The sequence below is a fragment of the Moschus berezovskii genome, chromosome 21 (assembly GCF_049115385.1).
Source record: "Moschus berezovskii isolate FMDL1 chromosome 21, NW_MosBer_1.0, whole genome shotgun sequence".
Classification (NCBI taxonomy): Eukaryota; Metazoa; Chordata; class Mammalia; order Artiodactyla; family Moschidae; genus Moschus; species Moschus berezovskii.
Window position 1 is genome coordinate 12,238,273 of NC_142480.1, and position 26,036 is coordinate 12,264,308.

The following is a 26,036-nucleotide window of genomic DNA, read 5'->3' on the forward strand; positions in this document are numbered from 1 at the left end:
AGAGCACTTTATTCACTGCGCTTAGCTTATCACAGGTGATGACTGCAACTGTGAATCATTTCCAAGGAAGCAAGAGCTGGGGGAAGGCCACAAATGGGCCTCTTCACGGGCTTCTTGGTTTGGTCTCACATTTACTTTTGAAGTACTGGCTCCCATGGAGGTGGACCGCATCTCTCCCTTGGCCTGTGGGCTCCTGGCTCTCTCCCCTGTACAGAGCAAGACCTGAGCACGCTGTGATTCATCACAACCCCCACCCATCCCTTTGTTCTCTGGTCACCGGGATTTATGGACCCTATCTCCTCGGAGGCATTGTAAAGTGGGGTGTATATGTGTGTGTTCCTCAGAGGTGTTGCAAAGCTGTGTGTATATGTGTGCACGCTCCTCAGAGGTGTAAAGCCAGGTGTGTATATGCGTGTGCATCCATGTGTGAAGGAGCTCTGCTGGCAAGACCTGAGATCTGGGGGGGGTGTGTGTGTGTCCTGGGATCAGGCCACAGCGTGCTGGGGAGACAGGAGCCAGCCTCTCCGCTGGAACAGGCCCCAGGGCAGGTGGAGCTGCCACACTGGACTCGCACGGTTCCTGTTTCTGCAAACGGAGACCGTATACATTTAAATGTGACGAGAAACCATCTGAAAAGCCACTATTTTGAATTGATTTATTTAAATTTTTACAGAAACCTGATTAGAATTAAGTATGTAATTATAAGTCCAGTAACAATTCTACAAAAATGCACATACAATGCCAGAACTCCTTAAAAGTAACTAATATTGTATTCTTGTTTTGCATAAAACATGCATCAATATCAACTGCCACATGTTGGCCAAAATCAGTCTCTACAAGAAGAGACGGTCCAATACAGTCAATGAGAAAACTAGTTGTGAACAACAGGTTTAAAAAAGAAAGAGAGAGAGGTTTTCTGGTTAATGGGAGAGGAACAGTACCTTTCCTAAAACAAGCCCTTCAGCACTGGGGGTCTGTCATGCTACACAGTGATGCCAAGACTTGGTCCTGACCTGTCGTGAGGAAGGAAGGAAACTTCTGGTGGTAAAATCATATGCCTGAGATAATAGAGCCTTTCAGGCCATAATGGTACACAAATATTATCACCTTGCAGAGAGGGCTTCAAAATCCTCAGGCTCAGAACAGAGAGCTCCCAAGCTGGGGGCGGTGGCCCTCTCAGAGATGCCCGGAGCTCTGGCCCTGGCCACTTCAGGCTCCCACAAGGCCAGCTCAGAGCACACACGCCTCTCCTGTGGCCACGAGATCTTCCCGCTCCACACATCACTCTTCCTGGGGATCTGTAATTAGGAGGTCTGAGGCAGAAAAACATGAACTGTACTATTTCTTGAAGGCCTTTGCCTTCTGTAGGCCGAGTTTACCATACTCAGGGATCGGTGGGTACTTGTGACTGCTGGACACACAAAAAATACTGATATACACTTGTGGCCCCAAAGCCTCAAATGCTTATAGTCACACACCTCAAGTGTGTCATCTACCATCAGGAAACATCATGCTCCTCCAGAGGGAGAGAGCAACTGAGGGCTCTTGTTTATTGAAAGGTGTTTTCCACACAGACTGAGGGGCTTTAAAGACACTTCAAACCAACTGAAAGGACATCCCCTCAAATACGGGCTTTTATATAACATCCCATGAGGTTCTTCAAAAGATCTCAGTCACTGGGGACTCAGCTGCGGACTGACATTAGGGACAATACTTCAAGCTCATTGTCTGTGTGGCCTGGGGCCTTGTTTGGGATCTCTTCCAGTCTGCCTCTCCCAAAACAGGGCACTCGCTGTTCCTGCTCCTTACCAGTAGGCTAAGCCAGTATGTTTCTTCTTCAGCACAGATTTAAGGGGGAAATAATTTACTGGGGTTCTAATAACATTTTCTTAACAGAACAATATCAAAATAGGTCTATTTTTAATATATGCTTATGAATATCCCTGATAATATAAAGAAACTCGGAGGACTTTGTAAGCCACCAAGATTTCACAGGGTCATACCCGGTCTATTTTCTAGGCAGCAGAGAGGGACTAGTCTTGATATAATGGCAGATTTTCTCCAGGAAGCCCTGTGAGCACTACAGTACTGAAATTCTAATATTCTAGTGTCAGTAGATTTGTGAATGACATTTCCACTTTAAATTTATTAGTAAAATTTGTAACAAAGGTAGGCTTCCTCAATCCTGCCATCAGCCAACCTCCTTGCCTGTGACACACATCTAGAACCAAAAAGCTGCAGTCCTGGCTAACTCCGGAGGGTCAGCCTAGATGAAGCAAGCTCTGAGATCCCTTCTAGGCCATGACCAAACCTCAGAAAACAGGGCCAAGAGAAAGAAGCAGACCAGGCTTGAGGAAGCTTTGACCCAAGGCACCAGGATCAGAGGGTGAGGGGACCTGTGGAGCTGACAGGAGGGCTTCTGCAACGCTCCTCAAAGCAGGTCCTGGAAGACAGAGGCTGTGGCAGAGTAGACACACTTGGGAGTTAAAAGAACAAATCATTAGCGGGGGTAAAAAAGGATGAGTTTACTTTTTCAAAACCAAATCAAACTTCTTGAAACTTCTGAACAAATAACCCTGGCTAGACTGGGGTGGGGAGGAAGGGGCTCAAGTCTGTGGAATGAGTTGCATTTAGCTGAGTCAGAAAGAAGAATGCTGGTTGTGAAATCAGCATAAACACTGTGGATACTGTCGTTAAGGAGAGTAAAGGAAGCTCAACGCTGGAGGAGGAGACGGCCTCTTTTATTCCTGGAACAGGAAGTGGGTCTTCCTCGGCCTGGATAGAAGGCGCCGCGCTCCTCTCTAGCTGCAGTAATACTGCATCCCGTCCACTCTTCTTCTCTTTTTTGACTGAAATTCTTCAAAGAACTGCTGGATGTCCTCTCTCTTAACCACCTGTGGATGGAAAGCAAAGATCAGGAAAGGCAACCACATTACAGAAGAGCTGTAACAGTCACAGTCAAGTCCAACAACATGGGTGATGAGGGTTATTTTAGTGCCTAGTTATCCTTATCTCCGCTGTACAGACGAACTCATCCAGGCGCAGAGACCGGCTGGGTCACAGTCGCATAGTAGGCACACAGCACACTGGTGCTGAGTGTGGGTTCCACCGCCACCCTTGGGTTCCTCATTGAAATGAGATGAAAGGGGTACTTCCATGTGGTCCAGTAGGTTAGGGATCTGTCCTGCAGTGCAGGGGATGTGGGTTCAATCCCTGGCCGGGGAACTAAGACTCCACATACTGTCTGCCACTAGGCCCGAGCGTCCAGCCAAATAAATAATTTTTTTTTAAAGGGAGAGATGAAAGCAGTACCCATCTAACAGGACCATTTGAAGAGCAGACGAGATGTAATGCCTGTGAAAGCCCTGCCTGGCGCAGAGTAGGCTCTCCATGAATACTGTCAGCTGAAAAGAGAAGTGACAGAACCAGCATGAACACTGAGGGCCCCGAGGTCTCCGGAAGACACTGTGCTCCCTCGAGACATGGCTGTCCTGGGAATGTCCCTCAGTTCCGCACAAGCTCACCAGTAAACAAAGGTGGCTTTTTTGACACTTGTGCTTTCTCCTTTATACTGAAGAAAAAAAAAAAAAGAAACCCGAAAACTTCCCTCTTTCAGGAGTCCACAATTAAAGACATTTGCTAAATAAACAGAAAAATTAATTGGCAAAAACTATGGAAGTAGTACTCTCAGTCAATGGACTATCCATATTGTTAAACAATAACAATGAGAAATTTATCTTGAATTTTATTGGAAAAAGGATTAGAGCATCACACAAACGTGTTTATGATTATCAGCAAAATAGAACATTAAAAATAAGAAAATAAGGGGGAATATGGATTAAAAAAGTAAACCGGGGTGACCCTGAAGGAGTTCCTGCTTATTCCAAGAGGGAGTTTGTGCCACAATTGACAGGTTTGTTAATGTGGGTTTTATTTTTTATTATTTATTTATCAGGATCCTAGTTCCCCGACTGACCAGGGATTGACCAGGGGATAGAACCATGTCTCCTGCTTTCAGACAGGAGTCTTAACCACTGGACTGCCAGGGAAGTCCTGATGAGATGTTTAATTGCAAAGGCAGCACACTGTTAGCAACATGATGCTTAATTTTTTAACACATCCTTATTATCACGAGGAAATAAAGGCGGGGAATGGAGAGGGAAAGAGAGAAAGAAAGCTCTGGAATGCAGGGACCAAGAGGAGAAAGAGAAGGGAAAGAGAAGACAGACACTTGTGTGTAAAGTGAAAACCTCCCTCTCCTCCCTGCAGGAGTGAGGGTACAGACATCCCCAAGTGGCAAAGCCAAATGAATAACTCACTGGGGTAAGATACTGATTAATCCTTGAGAGAAGTTCGCATTTTGCCAGTATTCTGCCAGACTGGTAGCTGACACTGGCCTCACAGGCACTGAGAATAAGCTGGAGGTCAACCAGTGGGAGTGAGAACCCCTCACAGACTCGAGACGGAGATGGCCAACACACACTGAGATCACCGCAGCTCAGAGCTCTGAGCCACTGGGCTTGGGAATGTCCACCTACAAATGCTAACAGGATACTAGGGAGTTCCGATGTGAAGCCTCTGTCCCTAGCTTGGATCACAGACATTAAACACTGAAAGGCAATGCAAGGAAACCATTTCTCTGGCAAGAATATAGTAGGAGGAGACTTAAGAGCCCACGAACTATAAAGTGTGTCATTTTTAGTTTCCAGACATCCTCAAATGGTCACAGCCAACATAAAGAGTAGAAATGTTAAAGAATAAATGTTTATTAAGTCACTAAGTTGTGTCCAACTCTTCTGCGACCCCATGGACTGTAGCCCACCAGGTTCCTCTGTCCATGGGATTCTCCGGGCAAGAATACTGGAGTGGGTTGCCATTTCCTTCTCCAGGGGATCTTCCTGACTCAGGGATTGAACCTACAGTTACGATATTGGCAGGCCAGTTGTTTACTGCTGAGCCACCAGAGAAGCCCTAAAAATACTTGGGTCCAATAATAAATCATTTTATTGGTTTGTCTCAGAAAATGTGTCGTTTCTAAGTTTCTTTTTTAAGTCAGACACAAACATTAAATAAAGGGCAGGCCATTATTTGACAACATCTAGACCTTATTATGAAAAAGAAAAAAAAAAAGGAAACAAAAAATAGACCATATTATGGACAAATACAACCAAAGCAGACAAGCTTTATGACAACTTAAGGTGTTTGTTTGTAAAGATCTAGTGAATAATGTTGAAAACAAACAATAAAAAATATTTTTTCTTTCAAATCATCACATAGGATTTAAAAATTACCTCGGACTCATTAAGAATGGCTCCAGTGATAACCAAGATCCATATGTTGAAGACAGGTGTGAATACTCTGGATAAAATTGTTTCAAATGTGAAAAGCAAAAGACACCACACCTACTTTTTTCTTGTGTGTAATTTTAAGTGTGTGTGAAACAAACTCAATAATGAGCACAGCAACCACAAACTACACAGAAGCAGAGGCACAAGTGCACGCTCAGACACGCTGACTGACATAGCTGCAAGACCTGGAACGGCCACTAACAGTGCAGAGCTGAAAACAGTTACACCCGTGGACACTCGGAGTTCCAGTGAGAGAAGGCGGAGGCCGCATTAAGCAGAGGACAGCCTCTGCAACAGAAACGAGAATAACTGACAGTTAAGAGCTGCTGGGAAACAAAAGGACATCCACAGTGACAATGAGGAACGCTCTCTAAAAATGAGCAAACCATTTCAGAAGGCTCTTTACCCTCAGACTCCACAATTCATTCCGCCGCAAGGCAGCAGTGCCAGTTATCCAGGCAGCTACAAGTCCTTCCCATGTTTATGAGAAAGCGCTCAGCCTGCAAAGACTTCTCCCAAGAAAGCAATTCTCAGGGCACGTCGTGTCTGTCAGATCCAGGTCTGACTTCGTTAGTCTGTCTAGAGGTAGCAGAGCAGAACATTTACTGTCCAGAAGGACAACTGTAGGCCATGAAGAGAAAACTTAAGTTTTATTTTATATCTCCCTTTCGAAGATAGAAAGTATTTTAGAAAAAAATTCCATCATAAACACATAGGAGTAGTAAAGAGCTAGAAAGTATTTGAAAATTCATCTGGAGAACTGTTTTAAAAGATTAAACATTGTAGTGACTCCCCTAGTGGTCCAGTGGTTAAGAATTCGCCTTCCAATGCAGGGGAAGTGGGTTTGATCCCTGGTCAAGGAACTAGATCCACATGCCCACGTGGGCATCTAAGCCCACGTGCTGAAACTAGACAAAAGTTGCCCTGCTTCAACTAAAGACCTCGTATATCACAACTGAGACTGACAGAGCCAAATCAATAAATAAATGAATTAAAAAAAAAAAGATTACGCATTATAGAGTTAGTGTCGCTCTTAAAAGTTGTTAGACTCTCCTAAGCAGCAAGACAAATGTTTTAGCCCCCAATTATCAAGTTCTTTTATTCTAAACTATAGAACCCCAAATCACAGAAAAGAGGTCTGGCTTAAATTTTTTTCCTGACTGGTAATTTTTGCTTCCTCCTCCAAGAAATCCTGCTGGAAGATCAGGACTGGGAGAATCAGTATGGCCAATCCAATGGCCCCTCCTAAGCTACAACTGCTCTCTCAAGATCCTGGGTGACTGTTCCGTCCCTCATCTGGAGGCTTGGGCAAGTTCCTAATGTGGCCAGTCTGGTGGTGTTTCACTACTATTCGTTTCTCTTCCCTCTACCTGTATTACACTCTCAGTCATCTTTTTCATCAGAGAAAATGAACTATGGAAAATAGTATGGAGGCCCCTCAAAAAAAGAAACAGAACCACCATACGATCCAGTTAATTACTTCTAGGTATATATCCAGGTTTCCCTGGTGGCTTAAACAGTAAAGAATATGCCTGCGAAGCCTAAGACCTGGATTTGATACCTGGGTTGGGAAGATGCCCTGGAGAAGGGCATGGCAACCCACTCCAGTATTCTTGCCTGGAGAATCCCCAGGGACAGAGGAGCCTGGCCGGCTACAGTCCATGGGGTCACAAAGAGCTGGACACGACTGAAGCAACTCAGCACAGCACAGCACATAGGTATATATCCAAAGAAACCAAAACACTAATTCAAAAAGATACATGCACCCCAATGTTCACAGCAGCATCATTTGTAATAACCAAGATATGGAAGCAACCTAAGTGTCCATCAAGAGATGAATGGTTAAAGACGCTGTATGTATACACACACAGACAGACACACACACCATGGAATATTAGCTTTGAAAAGGAATGAAATTCTCCCATTTGCAACAACACAGATGGACCAAGAGGGTATTACTGTGTTTAGTGAAGTAAGTCAGAGAAAGACAAATACTACATGTTATCACTTATGTGTGGAATCTAAAAAATACAACAAAGAAATCAACAGAACAAAAGAGAAACACAATTACAGACGCAGAGATCAAACTAGTGGTCACCGGTGGGGAGAAGGACGGGAGGGGGCCAATCAGGGGAGGAGGCGCAGAGGCACAAAGCACAAAGCATAAAACAAGCCACAAGGGCACACTGGAAGCACAAGGGAATAGAGCTGATATTTTATGATGGTTTAAAAGGAGTATAATCTATAAAAATGTTGAATTATTATGCTGCACACTTGAAAGTAACACAAAACTGTAAATCAACTGCACTTCAAAAAAAAAGAAACTTCATTCAAAACATACAGGGCTATGATTAAAATTTGTTAACTCTACTTACTGTGCCTTCATCAGCAAATCTCTTGAGATAGTCTTTGAGCTCAGTCTTCAAGTCATTGTATTCTAAATCAAAACAACAAAGCAAAGGACATAAACTTTAGACAATCCATTTGCATTTAGGAAGAAAAGATTTCCTGACCATTAACATTTGAGTATGTTAATAGTTTAATCTACATTTTTCAAGTGAAATCTGCATAGCAATTTGTTCTCAATTTCTCCCCAATTCCCTTACTTTGACATCTGGGAACCCTTTTTCATTAAATAAACCCTCGAGGAACAGACACTCCCACTCCCAAAAAGACTTGTTTAGTTGCTATGTCTTATTCAACCCTTTGCAACCCCATGAACTATAGCATGGCAGGCTTCCCTGTCCTTCACTATCTCCTGGAGCTGGCTCAAACTCATATCCATTGAGTCAGTGATGCTATCCAATTATCTCATCCTCTGTTGCCCCCTCTCCTCCTGCCTTCAATCTTTCCCAGCATCAGGGTCTTTTCCAATGAGTCGGCTCTTCACATCAGCTGGCCAAAGTATTGGAGCTTCAGCTTCAGCATCAGCCCTCCCAGTGAATATTCAGGGTTGATTTCCTTTAGGATTGACTAGTTTGATCTCCTCACAGTCCAAGGGACTCTCAAATCTTCTCCAGCATCATGATTTGAAAGCATCAATTCTCTGGCACTCAGCCTGCTTTATGGTCCAACTCTCACATTCATATATGACTACTGGAAAAACCATAGTTTTGACTATACGGACCTTTGTCAGCAAAGTCTCCACTTTGAAATATGCTGTCTAGATTTGTCATAGCTTTTCTGCCAAGGAGCAAGCGTCTTTTAATCCTGTGGCTGCAGACACTGTCTGCAGTGATTTTGGAGCCCAAGAAAATAAAATCTGTTGCTACAGCTGAGAATTTTTTAAAAGGTTTCCCATCTGTCTGTAATTCTAGTGCTAAAGTATCTTGGAGTTGTCAAATATTAAGTTTTAAAACTCACTCACTTAACAATTTGTATTATATACATGGGAACTTCAGGGTTATATCCCTCAAGTTATAGCCTCTATCCCCAAAAAGCTTTTAGTCTAATAAAGGCAAAAGGAAATTAATCAAATAGTTACATATGCAAGACAGAAATAACCACTATCAAAAAAGGGGTACAAAAGTGGTGGCATCTGAGTAGAAACTGTCTAGGACAGAAATCACGAAGATAAGTTGGGCATGCTGGGGGAAAAATGTAAAAGCCTGCAATTAAGGGTTAGGGAATATTTTCCCCTCTAGTGGGTTTCCTGTGAACCACTGAAGCATCTCAAGAACTGTCAAAAAGATGGCATTTAATGTTCAATGAAAATTGTTTCAATGGATGGAAAAAGAAATTGATTTCCTTTTATTCTGTACTTATACATCTACTCTTAATCAAAATAGCATGTTACTCTCAAGCATGCAATTATTCTAGCATTTAACCCTGACTCAATGGAAATAGTAGCTAAATACTCAGCAATGTTACAATCAAGCAAGTATAAGTGACGCTTACTATACAATTCCAAATTTAAACCATTTTTAGTTGTCCTCCATCTATAAAATTTTTTTAATGGTGAAGAAAACTTCATGAACTTTATGAATTTTCACAAACAGTATTTACCACAAATGAGTTCCACTTGTTGGACTCTGTTCATGCTGTTAAGGGTGTCCATTAGAGGGTCTCTCCTGTCAGTTGCCTGATCAACCTTGCCTTTGTTTTCATAAGCCAGAACTGTGTCATATTCATCTGTCAGGAACAGGACATCTAGATCGCCATACATTTTCTTTAAAAAATAAAACCAGTTTCCCCATTAGAACTGAATGTCATTCTCAGAAAGTCGACCTCATGAGAATCACCAAAAATTTGTTTAAATTTTCTAATACCCAGAAAAACCTCAGTCTTTCAGCAGAGTTGCTTGAAGGATTTATTCTTTCTGCCCAAATTTCTCTTAGAAATCTCCCAACTTCCAGTGGATGCTGCATGTTCTAAGAGATTTTTATTTAAAAACCAACTTACTGTAATTTTCAAGAAATTTGTGTTTTCAAGTAATTCTATGATACAGAAAAGCTATTTTCCACTGAAATGAAGATAAGTAAATAAGAAGTAGTGCATCATTCCTAATTGCTTCCATAAACATTCAGACTGCAAACACTAATTCATAAATTTGCTTAACATAAAAAAAAACTTACATTCCCTATATCAATTTCATAAATAAACTTTCCAGGTGTTCTTATTTTAGGCATCTGTCCACAAAACACTTAAAGTTGAACAGGATCAGGTACTTACCATACAGTCTTCACAGGTACACAACTTGCTACGCCAGTTCAGGGGCCAATAGGTGGCAGTGTCTTTCTTTATAAACTGCTTAGCTTTAAGCTCCTGAAGTTTGCAGCCAGAGTGTGATTCTGTGTTGAGATGCTGATTCTGAAATGCTTTCTGAAATTAAGTTTCGAAGTGTGTATTTTAAACTATCATCGTTTTCAAAGTTTAGATTTTGTAAAAGGATTTCTTTTAGGCAAAACGTACAACTGAAATCCAAAGCTACATAGCTTACAGAATTAATTTTGCTTAAGTTTTATTTCTTTTACAGCTCAGATTTCATTTTGTTACCTGGAGATCAGATTCAGAACTAGAGCTGGTACATGGTTCGTTTGTCTGCTCTGCTTTAACTTCCTTCACAATAGCCTTTCCATGTTCTGGAACGTCCTCTTGGAGGGCATTATCGTGATGAGCTCCATTTTCAGTTTTGAGAACTTCTTGATCGCCTGCTCCATCAGCGTTCAGCACCAACCCACCATCTTCAGCAGTTACTCTGGTTACTGTATGTTCAATGAACACACACACACACACACACACACACACACACACCAGTGAGACAATGAAATCACTCAGTTTGATAAAAAAATACTTTAGAATCTGGAAAAGGAGAGAGTTAACCTTAATCTCTGGAAAAATGAGAAAGGAAATAACACTTGTTTAGGTTATGCCTGCCTATTCTTAAGTGTCAAATAACAGAAAGTTTAAAAATATCAATCACTGGTGGGAAGGGTGGGTTCAAAAGGGAAGGGATATATGTGGATCAGTGGTTAAGAGTCTGTCTGCCAATGTACGAGATACAGGAGATGCAGGTTTAATCCCTGGGTCAGGAAGGTCCCCTGGAGGAGGAAATGGCAACCCACCCCAATATTCTTGCCTGGAGAACCCCATGGACAGAGCCTGGCAGTGGGGTCACAAAGAGTCGGGCATGACTGAGCAACTGAGGACACACGCGTGTGCAACAGCCATTGTAGACGCACTCACGGCTGGTTCACTTCACTGAGCAGCAGAAATCGACACGACACTGTCAAGTAATTACACTCCAGTAAAAAAACAAAATGGGAACCAAGAACAGAAAAGAACCCATCCGGAAAAAAGAGCTAAAAAATATATATTAATCACTACTTAAACATTTTATATGTAAATGAGAAAGGAAAATACTATAGATGTTAAAGACCCAGGGACACCACAAGAAGCAAGAGGCAATAGGAAGAGATTTAGCTGCAAACACAGGAGAAGGGTAGTTTTGCAAAAACAACAGCTTTTCTTTATGCGAGGAGGAAATTAGAAAGGACGCTTGCAGAAACAGAAATGACAGAGCAGAGAAATGACAAGGGAACTCACACTGCAGGATGGCTTTTCAGTTTATTAGGAAATGAGGCCATCTGCTGACAGGGAAGGACATGAAGAAGGGGCAGAGGGGAAGGGTTAAGAAAATCCAGTGAATGAGAAAAAGATTCGGGTCCAGCAGAAAGTGAGACATAATTGAAAAGGATATGAACAGGCTGACTTGTGCTGATGTATGGTAGAAACCAACACAGTAATTATAAAGCAATTATCCTTCAATTAAAAATGAATAAAATTTTAAAACACCACACACAAAAGCATATGAACAGAAAGAGGACACACCAAGTACAAGAACTTTGAGACAAAACAAAAACATAGGATGCTGCTTGAGGTTTATATGGTAAAGTGTTCCCTAAAGGTGAGAAGGGCCAGAAATTATGAGGCCGGAACAACAGATACTATGAATTACTACCATTTAAAAAACAAACACATATAGCATTAAGAGTAAAATTAAGTATTTCATACTTAAGAACATTCATTACTAATTAGTGGTTTGGGGTCAATTTCTTAGAGTACAGTAAAAGCATTAGATGACAAACTGTCACCACCTCCTCCTCAACCAATAGCATGTCTTATATTTAAGAACAACTTGTTTGGGTTCTGTTATCTTTCAAAATCCCCTTAAAAACTGCTTTCTCCATTTTCTCCAATTCTTGTCTCATCCATATTCTGCATCATGCCATTGAAGTACAAATTGGTTCTTGGCAGTCTCCCAATCTATCTATAAGCACCTTGTGGAGAAGGAACAGATCTTATACTTTTTTCTATACATCAGAGTCCCTTAAAAATGGAACTCTGTTCTACATTATGTGGGAGGAGAGTTTGGGGAAGAACAGATACATGTATATGTGTGGCTGAGTCCCTTTGCTGTTCACCCGAAACTATCACAGCATTGTTGGTTAGCCACACCCCGATACAAAATAAAGCTTAAAAACAAACCACATAAAATAAAGTAAAATACACAGTGAAAGACATAGTAGCTAACACTTAGATACTGAACAAATTGTACTGATTTGTACTGTAGACCCAGGTTGGAGGGATGCCAACTCCACAGAGACTCTTACCTGCCAGCTGTGCAGCATAAGCCCACAAGAAAGAACAGCGCTTCATGCAAGCCTGGCACACCATCTCTTGGAAATCCCCACTCTCAGGAGGAATGGTGCCAAGATGCTGTGAACACAGAAAACCAAGTTATTTTCCTTGTGATAACCAAGTTGTCCAAAAAGTTCATTATTTTATAAAATATTGCAACAGTACATTGATCATATCTCTGCAATATTTTTTTAGAAGAGTAGTGATATTGTGAAATATAATTTAATTCCAAAAGACAAGATCTTTTTGGGACTTCCCTGGTGACCCAGTGGCTAAGACTCTGTGTTTCCAATGCCAAGGGCTTCGGCTCAGTCCCTGGTTAGGAAACTAGATTCCATATGCCACAACTCAGATCAGACTCAGCCAAATAAATAAATATTAAAAAAAAACAGACAAGATCTTTTCTTTTTGTAAAGACAATGGGTTTCAAAGGTCAAAGCTCTCCTTACCCTTCCATGGAACCAGTCTTCACAGACTACACACTGGATCATCTCATCTGGAATCTAACATAGAAAAGCAATTTGTTTGTTAATGATTACAGTGAATTCATGGGGTTCTCAAGACAAGAACACTGCCATTCCCTTCTCCAGGGAAGCCCGTTATGCTGCAGTCCATGGGGCTGCAAAGAGTCGGACATGACTGAGTGACTAAACTGACTGACAATGAACTCTGGAATTTCAAAGTAAATCTGGCACACATTAGAATCAGATATTAAATAATTCTCTACCAATTCTGTAAGGCCACTATCCACATGCAAAAAGTCAAGAAGACAGGGAGAAACAACGATTCAAGGGGTCAAAGAAGTTCTTTCTCCATGAACGGGGATTACAAAAGGACTACATTGAGATAAGCACTTTGTGAGTAATTATCAAAACTTTCATATCAGTTACTTACTATCTGATTCCCACAAAACTTTATGAATAAGTAATATATTTTCATTTCACACATAAACCCAGGACCAGGGCGGTAATGTGAATTGTAGCAAGTCACACAGTGAATTACAAAATTTTGCCTTTGTCAAAAGAAAAGGAAACTAGAAATTAAAGCAGATATTCACTCACTTATATGTGCACAGAAAAAGGTCTAAAGATATAGACACCAAAAGTGTTAACAGTGGCTATGTCTGGGAGGTAAGAAGGTACAGGAATGAGGAAGAATAAAAATTCTTTTAAAATTTTGCATACACCTCTAACTGAAGTTTTTAAGAGAATCCAGTTTGTGCACCCTATTTTCTTTCCTTAAGGGAATGAGAGAAGTTGAAGGTCATTTTCTGGAAAGTGTTCAGAGAAAAGGAGCAAACAGGCAGGCAAAGAGAGGGAAGAAGGAAAAAAGTTCTGGCCTTAATAAAGTCCTGTCCAATATTTCTCATGATGTAGAAAGAGAAAAATAGTTGGGTCCTGTACTACTTGTAGCTTCAGGTCAGAGTCACAAGAAGGGATAAATCTAGAATACTTTCACAATCCCCAAATCCCTGCTGAACAGCTAAAGGGCCAAATATGACAAGAGGCTGGGGAGTGAAGGCTGGAGATGACAGTCCTGCTGCTGACCTCCAAATCTCTTACCTCATCTTCAGGATCAGGGTAAGGTCTCTTGCAAACGCAGTACAATCCAAAAAAGTTGTCATTGTACTTATTGCCAGAATTTATCTTTGCTTTGTCCTGAAAGGTATTAATTTCAATATAAAACATGGCCTAACTTTATAATTCCATGCACCATGGATTTATGCATTCAATAAATTTGTGCACTAAGTATCTGTACCCCTTCCCTCCCCTGGAAGCTAGTCTTCAAAGTACAAGGGAAAAAATTCACCCTATAAAGTAATCCTTTCTCCAGGATACAAGGAAAAATTAAAATTTATTTTCTATACCTTCTTTGAAGGGGGGAAAGAGAGCACGATAACTTTACCAGTTATGATTGAATACTGTAAAGTCCCTTATTTTCTGTTTCATTTTTGTTATTTCACTGAAAGTTATTGTAGAAGATAGTCTTTATTATCCAAAAAGCAGTGAAAAACTTCAGTGCACATAACCCATGCTCATTATTGCCCAGTTTTATTTATTCAGTTTTAAAAGTCAAATCCTTTTCTTTAAAAAGCCTTAGAGCATGAGCACAATCAATACAACTAAACCGGAATCACTTTAGGGCACTATCCCCAAAACCTCTCATATTAATTACAATCTACAGGTAGGCTCTCAACAGGTTACTTAGTTTTCCAGCAAATAAAAAATGGGGTACAGTCTAATACTGATTTTCTCATTTGCAAAGAAGAAGCACAGAACTTCCTTTTTGAAAATTCTTGGTTTTTATCCCCTAGGACAAATACCAATCTTAGCTACTTTTCATGCATTTATCGTTTACTGTGCTTACTTACAGGAAATAATTTGCATTCCAAATTTTTAAACTTGCTGTTTCCACAATCACAACGAAAATTTCTGAAAGAAAGGAGGAAGAGCCAATTTTAAGTTTTCTTCTAAATCTAAAGACTACTCTTTACATTCATATCATAATCTCTTCCCTTTCAACTGGTTTCCAGGATCTAAAAATTGGACTTGGTTGTTGTTCATGTATCCAATCCGCAATTTTCCCAGGCACATTACAATAAAAGATTTAATAATTCTATAAATTAACATGTGTGTGCTGTGTGTCCAGTCGTGTCTGACTCTTCACAATCCCACGGACCGTAGCCCACCAGGCTCCCCTGTCCATGGTAATTCTCCAAGTAAGAATACTGGAGTGGATTGCCATTTCCTGCTCCAAGAAATTAACATGCATAAAGACAAATATCTGTATCTCACACACACACAGAAAACAGTGGCAGAACAGCAGGAGTAGTCTGAGTTTGCCCCTTAATTATATTTTAAAAGGTCCCCTGGAAAAACTGTTCTTTCCAACTATATTATATAAAACAGTTGCATTAAATTTTACCAGGGCACAACTACTTTGAATGCAAAAACATGATTAAGAAAAAAAGTGCAACTGGAAAAGAATCTAAACATTTGAAATGCATCCGGCATCAATCTCTGACCCTTTTACCTTTTTGTGTATAGCTCAAATAGTTTATGACTTCCATGACATTCGTAACTGCAAGCCAGGCAAATTCCTGCTGGTTCTTCTCCCTCTGGAGTGCAGGTACTGCAGGCATACAGTGCTTGTCTCTTTACTGAACCCTAAAAGACAGCCCCCAAATGGAAAAAGACAGAAAATTGATGAAACATTGGCAGAGTGACCTAATGCCCATACTATGATCTGAGAAATAACTGAAATCAGATTATCTGTGGTCAAGATCTTCCTGTAAAAGCCACTGAGACTAATAAAAAAGCATATGCAATAGAATACCAAAACACTGTTGCAGGTTTCATACACATGTTTCATGTAACTTTTTCTCAGAGTGATAGAAGCTAACATTTTCAGTCAGCTGTGAATAAGCCGGTCTGCTTAACTATTTTAACACATGAAAATACAGGAGAATGTGTGTAAGCTTATGTAAGGAATAATCATACTTTAATTCTGGAAAATGCTTGTGATTCCACCAAAAAGAAAACCAATGCATTCAATGAATCCCTTTGATTTTAAGATGTATGCTGACATATTTAGAGTTGAAGTGTCATGGTCTGAAATTTATTTTCAACTGGTTCAGGAAAAAAAAAAAGTATATTACAGTGAAGAAGTAAAAGATTAAACAAATGTGGTAAAATGTTAAAAAGTGAATATATGTGAAGGTACACAGGTGTTCATTAGTTTTTTTCATTTTAACTGTAGACTTTAAACGTTTCAAAATAAAAAGTTGAAAGGAAAGCAAATCCTGATAATGGCTGCCATCTTCTGGGAAGAAGGGAGTCCCAGGAAAGCTTCTGTGATGCTGGTAATGTTCTCTTTCTTGATCTGGGTGGTATGTACCTGAACGTGTTTTTGGTTTTGCTTTCCCAAGACTTATACATGATTTCTGCACTTTTCCACATATTTTACAACAATACAAAAAAAATTTTTAAGGAAGTCTGTTTTAAAAATCTAACTACGTTTCAAAAATAACTTATGAACAGGCTTTTTTTAAAAAAAGGCAAACAGAAAAAGTTGTTTCAGTGGCGACCAAAGGTTTTAAAATATCAGCCAACATTAAATACCTCTGATACCAGGTGTATTGAAAAAAAATCTAACCCCTTTGCAGTGTAAACTCAACTGGTCATTGATGACAACTGGTATTGTGATCTCAGGCCACACCACATAAAGACCCTACGTCTCTCTCCCCATCCTGCAATGTTCCACTCCAACGGCCTGGAAGGTAACCTTCTGTTTCCTATCAAACATCATCTCTCATTAGTTTTCTTCCACCCACCTTTCTCCATTTTTAAACCTAGAAACATAGGATGAGTCACCAAACACTACGTCACACCCCCTCCAGTCCCTGTTCCCACCATCTTCCGAATGCCATCTCTCCTCCCCTCCTTTCCTTTGCCAGTGCCACCAGCTGTTCGGGTTCCGGTTGATCCCCCTGGGGAGCCGACTGCAGACAGACGTGGTACTTGCTTCCTCTCGCCAAAAACCCAGCTAGCACTTGTCAAACTAAATTGCAGAGGAACCAGCTGTCCAGCAGTCCAGCCTACGCGGAGAGGTTTTCAAATCCAGAGCTCTCTCTCCTTTAACTCTGGTTTGACTCTCCCGTTTAGTACCCAGCAAATACTCTGAGGATGGGAAAAGTAGGGACAAAGATGCTCAGGATGTGAAAGGTCACGGGGTTGGTTTGATGAAAAGCGGCAGGGGCACCGAGAAGAGACGAGGAAGGAAGGAAAGAGCAGCTGCTCCGGAGCCAAAACCGGAGAAACGTCGGGGGCCGGACAGAGGAAAATCGAGAAAGGAGGGGCGTCCTGCTGGCCACAGGTTAGGAAGGGGGCTCAGGAGACTGCGGGAAACAGGGCACCTGGGCCTGGGATGGGGAAGCCTACGACCAACAGCTGCGCCGGACAACCACGGGGTGCTGGCCGCGGCCGGCGCGAAGACAGACGGTACGGCTGGTGGGGAAAGGGAGCTTCAGGGGAGCCCGGGGGAGGCGAGGCCCGGGCCGCGCGCCCACCTGCGAGTAGGAGCACTTCTCCGAGTCACTGCCGCCCAGGACGGCACAAGCCTCATTCTCCAGCTCCTCGTCCTCCTCAAGTACATCGACCAACGATACCACGGGCTCCAACTCCGACTGCCGCCCAGCTGCCTCCTCGGCCCCGGCCATCCTCAACTGTCACCCGGACCGCCGATCGGCCCCGGCGGAGGCGGGAAAAACGTCCGCGAGGGGCGGGGCCGGAGGAGGCGGGGCCTCTGGGCCAGGCACCAATCACAAAGGCGGGGAGCGAAGGAAGGGGGAGGGGCTACTTCCGACAAACGGAAGTCACGCCTCTCCCTTCTCCGCGCCTGCGTCCGCGGCGGGCTGGTTTCCGTTTCCGGTGGCGCCTCACTGTGGCGCGCTCCTGAAGCGTAGCGGTCGCTATGGAGCTGTTGGGCGAGTACATCGGACTGGAAGGGCAGCGACAGCAGCTACGGGTGCCCTGTGAGGCGCCGGGCGTCACCGACCCTTTCCAGAGCTTGTTGTCCGGTGTGGCTCAGATGCGGGACCTGGTGACTGAGCTCTTCGACTCTCAGGTACAGCAGAAAGCACAGGACCGGGTGACGGCGGCTCCCGACGAGGCCTTGGACGGTGAGCTCTGAGACAGTTCTGGGAGCGACAGGAGGGCGGGCAGGAGCGCTCGGAGTGGGGGAAATCTGCTCAGGGAACCCGTGTAGAGCGATAGATTTGGAGAAGGTGAGCCTCGGGGGAAGAATTCCAAATGAAAATTTTTAGCTATTTTTGCCATATTTGGGCTGTACCTGGACTCATTTAGCAGGACTGCTTTTCACAATTCTTTTTTCATTTATGTCACACAAAAAACGTACTGAACGCCTACGACCCTGTGCCGGTCACTGGGCTGAACTGTGGAGAAAGAATGAAGTGAATGCGACTCAGTTCCTGTTCTTGTGGAACTCTGTGGGAGGTTAGACAGACAGACATTCTCATTAAAGGCAGAAGGAATGACCCTAGGCTTCTCTGTAACTATTGCAACCCTAGGGAACCCAAGAAGGCTTCAGAGAGAGCGTGACTTCTAAGCTGGGCTTAGAAGGATGGAAAGGAATTTTCCCAGGCGTGAACTTACAGATATGTTTGGAAGACTGCCATCTATTACAGAATAGGAACAGGTTCTGAAGATTGGAGTAGATTTCAGATAAACAAGGCTTCACTGTTAGGGACTCCTTTCATTTCCCAGTGTGGTAGGTGCAGTTTGAAAGCAGAAAGGGAAAATTTAACTGTATTCTTAAGTCTTGTCTTGAATACCCTGAGCTGAAGAACCTAAGAACTAAATATTGGAATTAGGGCTTACTTCCCCTGTTGTTGTTGAGGTTCAGTTGCTCAGTTGTGTGCAACTCCATGGACTGTAGAACACCAGACTCCTCTGGCCTTCTCTGTCTCCCAGAGTTTGCTCAAATTCATGTACATTTAAACTGCAGTGCCATCCAGCCATCTCATCCTTTGTCTCCCCCTTCTCCTGCCCTGAATCTTTCCCAGCATCAGTCTTTTCCAGTGAGTCAGCTCTTTGCATCAGGTGGCCAAATTATTGGAGCTTCAGCATCAGTCCATCCAGTGAATATTCAGAGTTGATTTCCTTTAGGATTAACAGATTTCACCTCCTTGCCATCCAGGGGACCCTCAAGAGTCTTCTCCAGTACCACAGTTCAAAAGCATCAATTCTTCGGCACTCAGCCTTCTCTATGGACCAATTCTCACATCTGTACATGACTACTGGAAAAACCATAGCTTTGACTATACAGACCTTTGTTGTCAGAGTGCTGTCTCTGCTTTTTAATACACTGTCTAGGTTTGTCATAGCTTTCCTTCCAAGGATCAAGTGTCTTTTAATTTCATAGCTACAGTCACTGTCTCCTGTGATTTTGGAGCCCAAGAAAATAAAATCTGTCACTGCTTCCACTTTTTCCGCTTCTATTTGTCATGAAGTGATGGGACCAGATGCCATGATCTTTGTCTTTGAATGTTGAATTTTAAGCCAGCTTCTTCACTCTCCTCTTTCAGCTTCATCAAGAGACTCTAGTTCCTCTTCACTTTCTGCCATTAAGGTGGTATTATTTGTGTTATTGATATTTCTCCTGGCAGTCTTGATTGCAGCTTGTGCTTCATCCAGCTTGGAATAAGCAGAGTGACAATGTACAGCTTTGATGTACTCCTTTCCCAGTTTTGAACAAGTTTGTTGTTTCATGTCTAGCTCTAACTGTTGCTTCTTGACCCGCATACAGTTTTGGGATTGGAATAAAAACCGACCTTTTCCAGTCCTCTGGCCACTGCTGAGTTTTCCGAATATGCTGACATATCAAACAGCATCATCTTTTAAGATTTTAAATAGCTCAGCTGGAGTTCCGTCACCTCCGTTAGGTTTGTTCATAGTCCTAAGGTCCACTTGACTCCAGACTCCAGGATATCCAGCTCTAGGTGAGTGACCACACCATTGTGGTTATCCGTGTCATTAAGACCTTTCTTATGTAGTTCTTCTATGTAGTCTTGCCACCTCTTAATCTCTTCTGCTTCTGTTAGGTCCTTACCATTTCTGTCCTTTTATCATGCCCGTCTTTGCATGAAATGTTCCCTTGGTGTCTCCAGTTTTCTTGGAAAGATCTGTCTTTCCCATTCTATTATTTTCTGTTTCTTTGCATTGTTCATTAAGAAGGCCTTCTTATCTCTCCTTAATATTCTTTGGAACTCTGCATTCAGAAGGGTATATCTTTCTCTTTCTCTCTTGCTTTTCACTCCTCTTCTTTCCTCAGCTCTTTGTAAAGCCTCTTTGACAAGCACTTTACCTTCTTGCATTTCTTTTACTTTGTAATGGTTTTGGTCACTGCCTACTGCACAGTGTTACAAACCTCTATCCGTAGTTCTTCAGGCACTCTGTCTGCAGATCTAATCCCTTGAATCTATTTGTCACTTCCACTGTATAATCATAAGGGATTTTATTTAGGTCATACTTGAATGGCCTAGTGATTTTTCCCTACTTTCTTCCATTTAAGCATGAATTTTACAGTAAGGAGTTCATGATACGAGCCACAGTCCGCTCCAGATCATGACTATGTGGAGCTTCTCCATCTTAAGTTACAAAGAACATAATCAGTCTGATTTCAGTATTGACCATATAGTGATGTCCATGTGTAGAATCGTCTCTTGGGTAATTGGAAAAAGGTGTTTGCTACGACCAGCATGTTCTCTTGATAATACCCTTAACTTTTGCCCTGCTTCATTTTGTACTCCAAGGCCAAACTTGCCTGTTTCTCCAGGTATCTCTTGACTTCTGCTTTTGCATTCCAGTCCCCTATGATGAAAAGTACATCATTTTTGATATTAGTTCTAGAAGTTGTAGGTCTTCATACAACCAATCAACTTTAGCTTCTTCAGCATCAGTGGTTGAGACATGGACTTGGATTACTGTGGTGTTGACTGGTTTGCCTTGGAAATGAACTGAGATCATTCTGTCGTTTTTGAGATTGCACCCAAGTACTGCATTTCAGACTCTCTTGTTGACTATGAGGGCTACTTCATTTCTTTCCAAAGGATTCTTGACCACAGTAGTAGATATAATGGTCATCTGAATTAAATTTACCCCTTCCCATCCATTTTAGTTCACTGATCCTAGGATGTCGATGTTCACTCTTGTCATTTCTTACTTGACTGTGTCCAGTTTACCTTCCAGACATTCCTGGTTTCTATGCAGTATTGTTCTTTACAACATCAGACTTTATTTTCACCACCAGACACATCCACAGCTGAGCATCATTCCTGCTTTAGCCCAGCTGCTTCATTCTTTCTGGGGCTATTAGTAATTGTCCTCTGCTCTTCCCCAGTAGCATATTGGACACCTTCCAACCTGAGGGGCTCATCTTCTAGCATCATCTTTTTGCCTTTTCATACTGTCCATGGGGTTCTCTAGGCAAGAATACTGGAGTGAATTGGCATTTCCTTCTCCAGTGGACCATGTTTTATCAGAATTCTTCACTCTGACCCATTCATCTTGGGTGGTACTGTGCAGCATGGCTCACAGCTTCATTGAATAACTTAAGCCCCTTCACCATGACAAGGCTATGATCATGAAGGTGTAACTCCTCTGTAGAAGAGCTTAAACTGTACTGTACTTTCCTCTTTTTTCCATCTTGTTTACATCTTGATAGTGCCAGATAATGGGATGGAACCAACTCAGAGTATTATGTGAATTTCAGATAGTAAATTGTTTCCATTAGCATGAAGTCCTGGTTCTTGGCTCCAGAAGATCCTCTCTAAACCGCTGAAAATGCTGTCATTGGAATAAGGACAGGTATAGATGGAGCTATTTAAAAAATGGCTTGCTGGAAAAATAACTTCTACCTTTTCTGCTAATAGTGGGTCAGTAATATCTTCATATAAGAGGACATGCATTTGTATGTTTAACGAAGTCCCCAGAGAGTTTCAGTTTGAATTTCCTTTGTTGAAAGTGGTAGAGGGACTTCCCTAGTGGTCCACTGGTTAAGACTGTATGCTTCCACTGCAGGAAGCACGGGTTTGATCCCTGGTTGGGGAACTAAGATCCCTCATGCCCTGGTGCAGCCCAGGAAAAAAAAAAGTGTGATAGAGATTAAAATGATGAATTTTATCTTACATGAATCATATCTCAATTAACAAGTACAAAATTTTTTTTAAAAAAATTACAAAAGTGATAGAATGCAATACTAAGATGACAAATGGTGGTCATTTTCTGTGTACAGAAATATCGAGTCATGGTGTTGTACACCTGGTACTAACAGTGTTGTGAGCCAGTTATACTTCAGTTGAAAAAAAAGTCATCATCATGACCAAAAAAGACAATCCAGTTGCCAGGTGTGCAGAAAACTTGAAGAGACAGTGCTCCAAATAAGATACACAAATGGCCAATAAGCACATGAAAAGATGCTGAACATCACTGGCTTTTAGAGAAAGGCAAATCAAAGCCACAATGACATGGCGTGTCATACCCACCAGGAAGGCTATAATTACAAAGAAGAGTAACACGTGTTTAGACTAGGATGTGAAGAAATTGGAGCCCTTGTACGTTGCTGGTGGAAACGTAAAATGGGGTACCTTCTTTGGAAAACACTTTGATGGTTCCTCAGAAAAGTTAAATGTAAAATTATCGTTCGACCCAACAGTTCTAGTCCTAGAGATTCTTAGTTCCACTCTAAGTTCTTCCAAGACAGCTGGAAACATGTTCCCATAAAAACAAATGCACACGTGTTCATAGCCGCATTATTGATAATAGCTAAAAAGTAGAAATAACACAAATATCCATCATCTTATGAGTGGATATACAAAATGTGTATCCATACAGTGGAATATTCCTCAGCAACAAAAAGGAATGAAGTACTAATAAATGCTGCATAATGTAATTGAACTTTGAAAGCCTAAGTGAAAGAAGACAGACACAAAAGGCCATATATTTTGATTCATTTGTATGAAGTGTCCAGAACAGACAAAACTGAGGGGGTAAGAAAATAGATTTTTGTTACTCAGTTGCTCAGTCATGTCCAACTCTTTGTGACTCCTTGGACCGAAGCATGCCAGGCCTCCCTGTCCATCACCAACTCCTGGAGTTTTCTCAAACTCATGTCCATTGAGTCGATGATGCCATCCAACCATCTCATCCTCTGTCGTCCCCTTCTCCTCCTGCCTTCTATCTTTCCTAGCATCAGGGTCTTTTTCAACGAGTCAGCTCTTCTTATCAGGTGACCAGAGTATTAGGGGCCTAGCATCAGTCCTTCCAATGAATATTCAGGGTTGATTTCCTTTAGGATTGACTAGTTTGACCTCCGTGCAGTCCAAGGGACTCTCAAGAATCTTCTGCAACACCACAGTTGAAAAGGATCAATTCTTTTACACTCAGCCTTCTTTATAACTCTTAAATCCATATATGACTACTGGAAAAACCATCGCTTTGACTATATGGAACTTTGTTGTCAAAGTGATGTCTCTGCTTTTTAATATGCTGTCTAGGTTTGTCATAGCTTTCCTTCCAAGGAACAAGTATCTTTTAATTTCCTGATTTTGGAGCCCAAGAAAATAAAGTCTCAGTTTCCATTGTTTCCTCATCTATTTGCCATGAAGTGATGGGACCAGATGCCATGATCTTCTTTTTATTAATGTTGAGTTTTAAGCCAGCTTTTTCACTCTCCTATTTCACCTTCATCAAGAGGCTCTTTCGTTCCTCTTCTCTTTGTGCTGTAAGGGTGGTGTCATCTGCATATCTGAGGTTATTGATATTTCTCCCAGAAATCTTGATTCCAGCTTGTGCTTCATCCAGCCCAGCATTTCTCATGATACATTCTGCATATAAGTTAAATGAGGAAAGTAGATTAGTGGTCGCCAAGGGCTAAGGGGAATGGGAAGTGAAAGTGCAAGTCGCTCAGTCGTGTCTGACTCTTTGTGACCACATGGACTATACAGTCCATGAAATTCTCCAGTCCAGAATACTGGAGTGGGTACCCTTTCCCTTCTCCAGGGGATCTTCCCAACCCAGGGATCGAACCCAGGTCTCCTGCAATGCAGGTGGATTCTTTACCAACTGAGCCACAAGGAAATCCTAGGAATACTGGAGTGGGTAGCCTAACCCTTCTCCAGCAGATCTTCCCCACCCAGGAATGGGGAGTGACTGCTAATTGGTATGAGATTTCTTTCTTGGAAGATGAAATGTATTCTAGAATTAGTGGTGATGGTTTTATAACCTAGTGACTATTTAAATCAATAATCTGTACACATTGAAAGTGAATTTTTTGGTGTATGAGTTATGTCTCCAAAAAAATGTGATAGAAGGGAAAGGTTTTAAGCATCATAATTCCTGCAGTCTTTTTAACTGTACATATTGCTGATTTGATATGTGCATTGTTTTATTAATCCCTGAAGTAAAATGGTCTCATTATCAACCATTTTAGCTATCTATATTTCTTTCAACCACTGAACATATTGTCATACAACAAATATTTGTTTTAAAAGGTGATGATGAAGATGATTCAGAAGATGAAAATAACACTGATAACAGAACTAATTCAGATGGACCATCTGCAAAACGGCAAAAAACACCATCTTAACTAGCTTTTATGAAATTTAAAAGACTGCTACCATATTTTATTTACCACACACTGACGTTTAAGGAAGACTTGTGCTCTAATTTGGAAAGCGTTTGTTTTTTTCCACTGGGACAGTTTTGTCAAAGAGGAAATTTTTCTTCTGTTTTCATCAAAGAAAGACATAAGTGCATAGAAATGAATCCCTTTTCTTGGGTGAGAAGTCAGTTTCAGATCATGGAAATAAAGTACACATTTAATAATGTATAATATCCAGTAAGTTGGCAACTGAATTCTTACTTTATACTTTTTAAATACCCGTTGGATTAAATTGTGTGGTGTCTGCATGTTTTAGCTTCTGCCTCTGTTATAAAAATATATGTCAAGGTTTATGGACAATAACATTTCAAGGAACTGACATGAGCAAGTGATGAAAATGAGGTGTTAAATTTAAAAATGTCAGGTGCTTCCTGAGTAGTCAAGTGGCTAAGACTCTGCATTCCCAATGCAGGGGCCTGGGTTCCTTCCCTAGTCAGGGAACTAGATCCTGCATGCTACAGCTAGAGTTTGCATGCCACAGCTAAAGACCCGGCATGCCGAAATGAAGATGGAAGATTCTGCACACGCCACAACTAAGACCTGGTGTGGCCAAATAAATTTATTAGTTAATTTAAATTTAAGAATGTCAATTCCATGTAAGTAGAAGGAAAATGGGAATAGTGAGAAATACTGAAGGGAAGGAGAGCCCTTGAGAGAGACCCAAGAAAACCTTGAATCCACACCTGAACTCAATATACAGACTTCTGGAGATGATACCACTCAACAGATAGATGTTTTGCTGCTGCTGCTGCTAAGTCACTTCAGTCGTGTCCGACTCTGTGTGACCCCATAGACGGAAGCCCACAAGGCTCCCCTGTCCCTGGGATTCTCCAGGCAAGAACACTGGAGTGGGTTGCCATTTCCTTCTCTAGTGTGTGAAAGTGGAAAGTGAAAAGTGAAAGCAAAGTCGCTCAGTCGTGTCTGACCCTTAGGCGACCCCATGGACTGCAGCCTACCAGGCTCCTCCATCCATGGAATTTTCTAGGCAAGAGTACTGGAGTGGCTTGCCATTGCCTTCTCCGGATAGATGTTTTACTTACACCTTAAGAGAGTCCCATTGGGGTGTGCTTTTATGCTGGTAATATGCTGTTTATGTTAACACGGATATAAGTCTTTAGGTAAGCAACCTGTGTTGACTGTAACTTAAGATATTTCATGTCATTCTGTAGTCAGACTTTGATTTTGCTTAACAAGGAACTATCAGATCCTATGAATACATATATGTATATATTCCTAAAATGTGTGTGTATGTATTCTTTTTCTGCTTGTCAGAGGGACTAAGGTATTTTTCATTTACTACACATATAA

General features: G+C 41.7%; 2 protein-coding genes across 3 annotated transcripts in view; one reads left to right on the forward strand and one right to left on the reverse strand.

Moving 5' to 3' along the window:
- Positions 1–641: 641 nt before the first annotated feature.
- On the reverse strand, positions 642–17,763 carry UBR7 (ubiquitin protein ligase E3 component n-recognin 7). Its single transcript, XM_055418419.2, has 11 exons — positions 17,557–17,763; positions 15,522–15,655; positions 14,860–14,920; positions 14,051–14,146; positions 12,938–12,991; positions 12,461–12,566; positions 10,344–10,552; positions 10,020–10,169; positions 9,354–9,516; positions 7,724–7,785; positions 642–2,894 (listed from the first exon to the last, which is right to left on the reverse strand). Exons 1-11 carry the CDS (start codon positions 17,704–17,706, stop codon positions 2,802–2,804), a joined length of 1,278 nt encoding a protein of 425 aa, XP_055274394.2. The 5' UTR covers positions 17,707–17,763; the 3' UTR covers positions 642–2,801.
- A 142-nt stretch (positions 17,764–17,905) lies between these two features.
- GON7 (GON7 subunit of KEOPS complex) overlaps positions 17,906–26,036 on the forward strand; it is an 81,105-nt gene continuing 72,974 nt past the window's right edge. Inside the window, exons 1-2 of one of the 2 annotated variants that reach the window (XM_055418417.2) lie at positions 17,906–18,168; positions 24,559–24,976. In XM_055418417.2, the coding sequence (XP_055274392.1) occupies positions 17,961–18,168; positions 24,559–24,653 (303 nt within the window). In that variant the 5' untranslated portion in view covers positions 17,906–17,960 and the 3' untranslated portion in view covers positions 24,654–24,976. Of the gene's footprint in view, positions 18,169–24,558; positions 24,977–26,036 lie in introns of those variants that run through there. The other variant, XM_055418418.2, reaches the window with a different exon arrangement.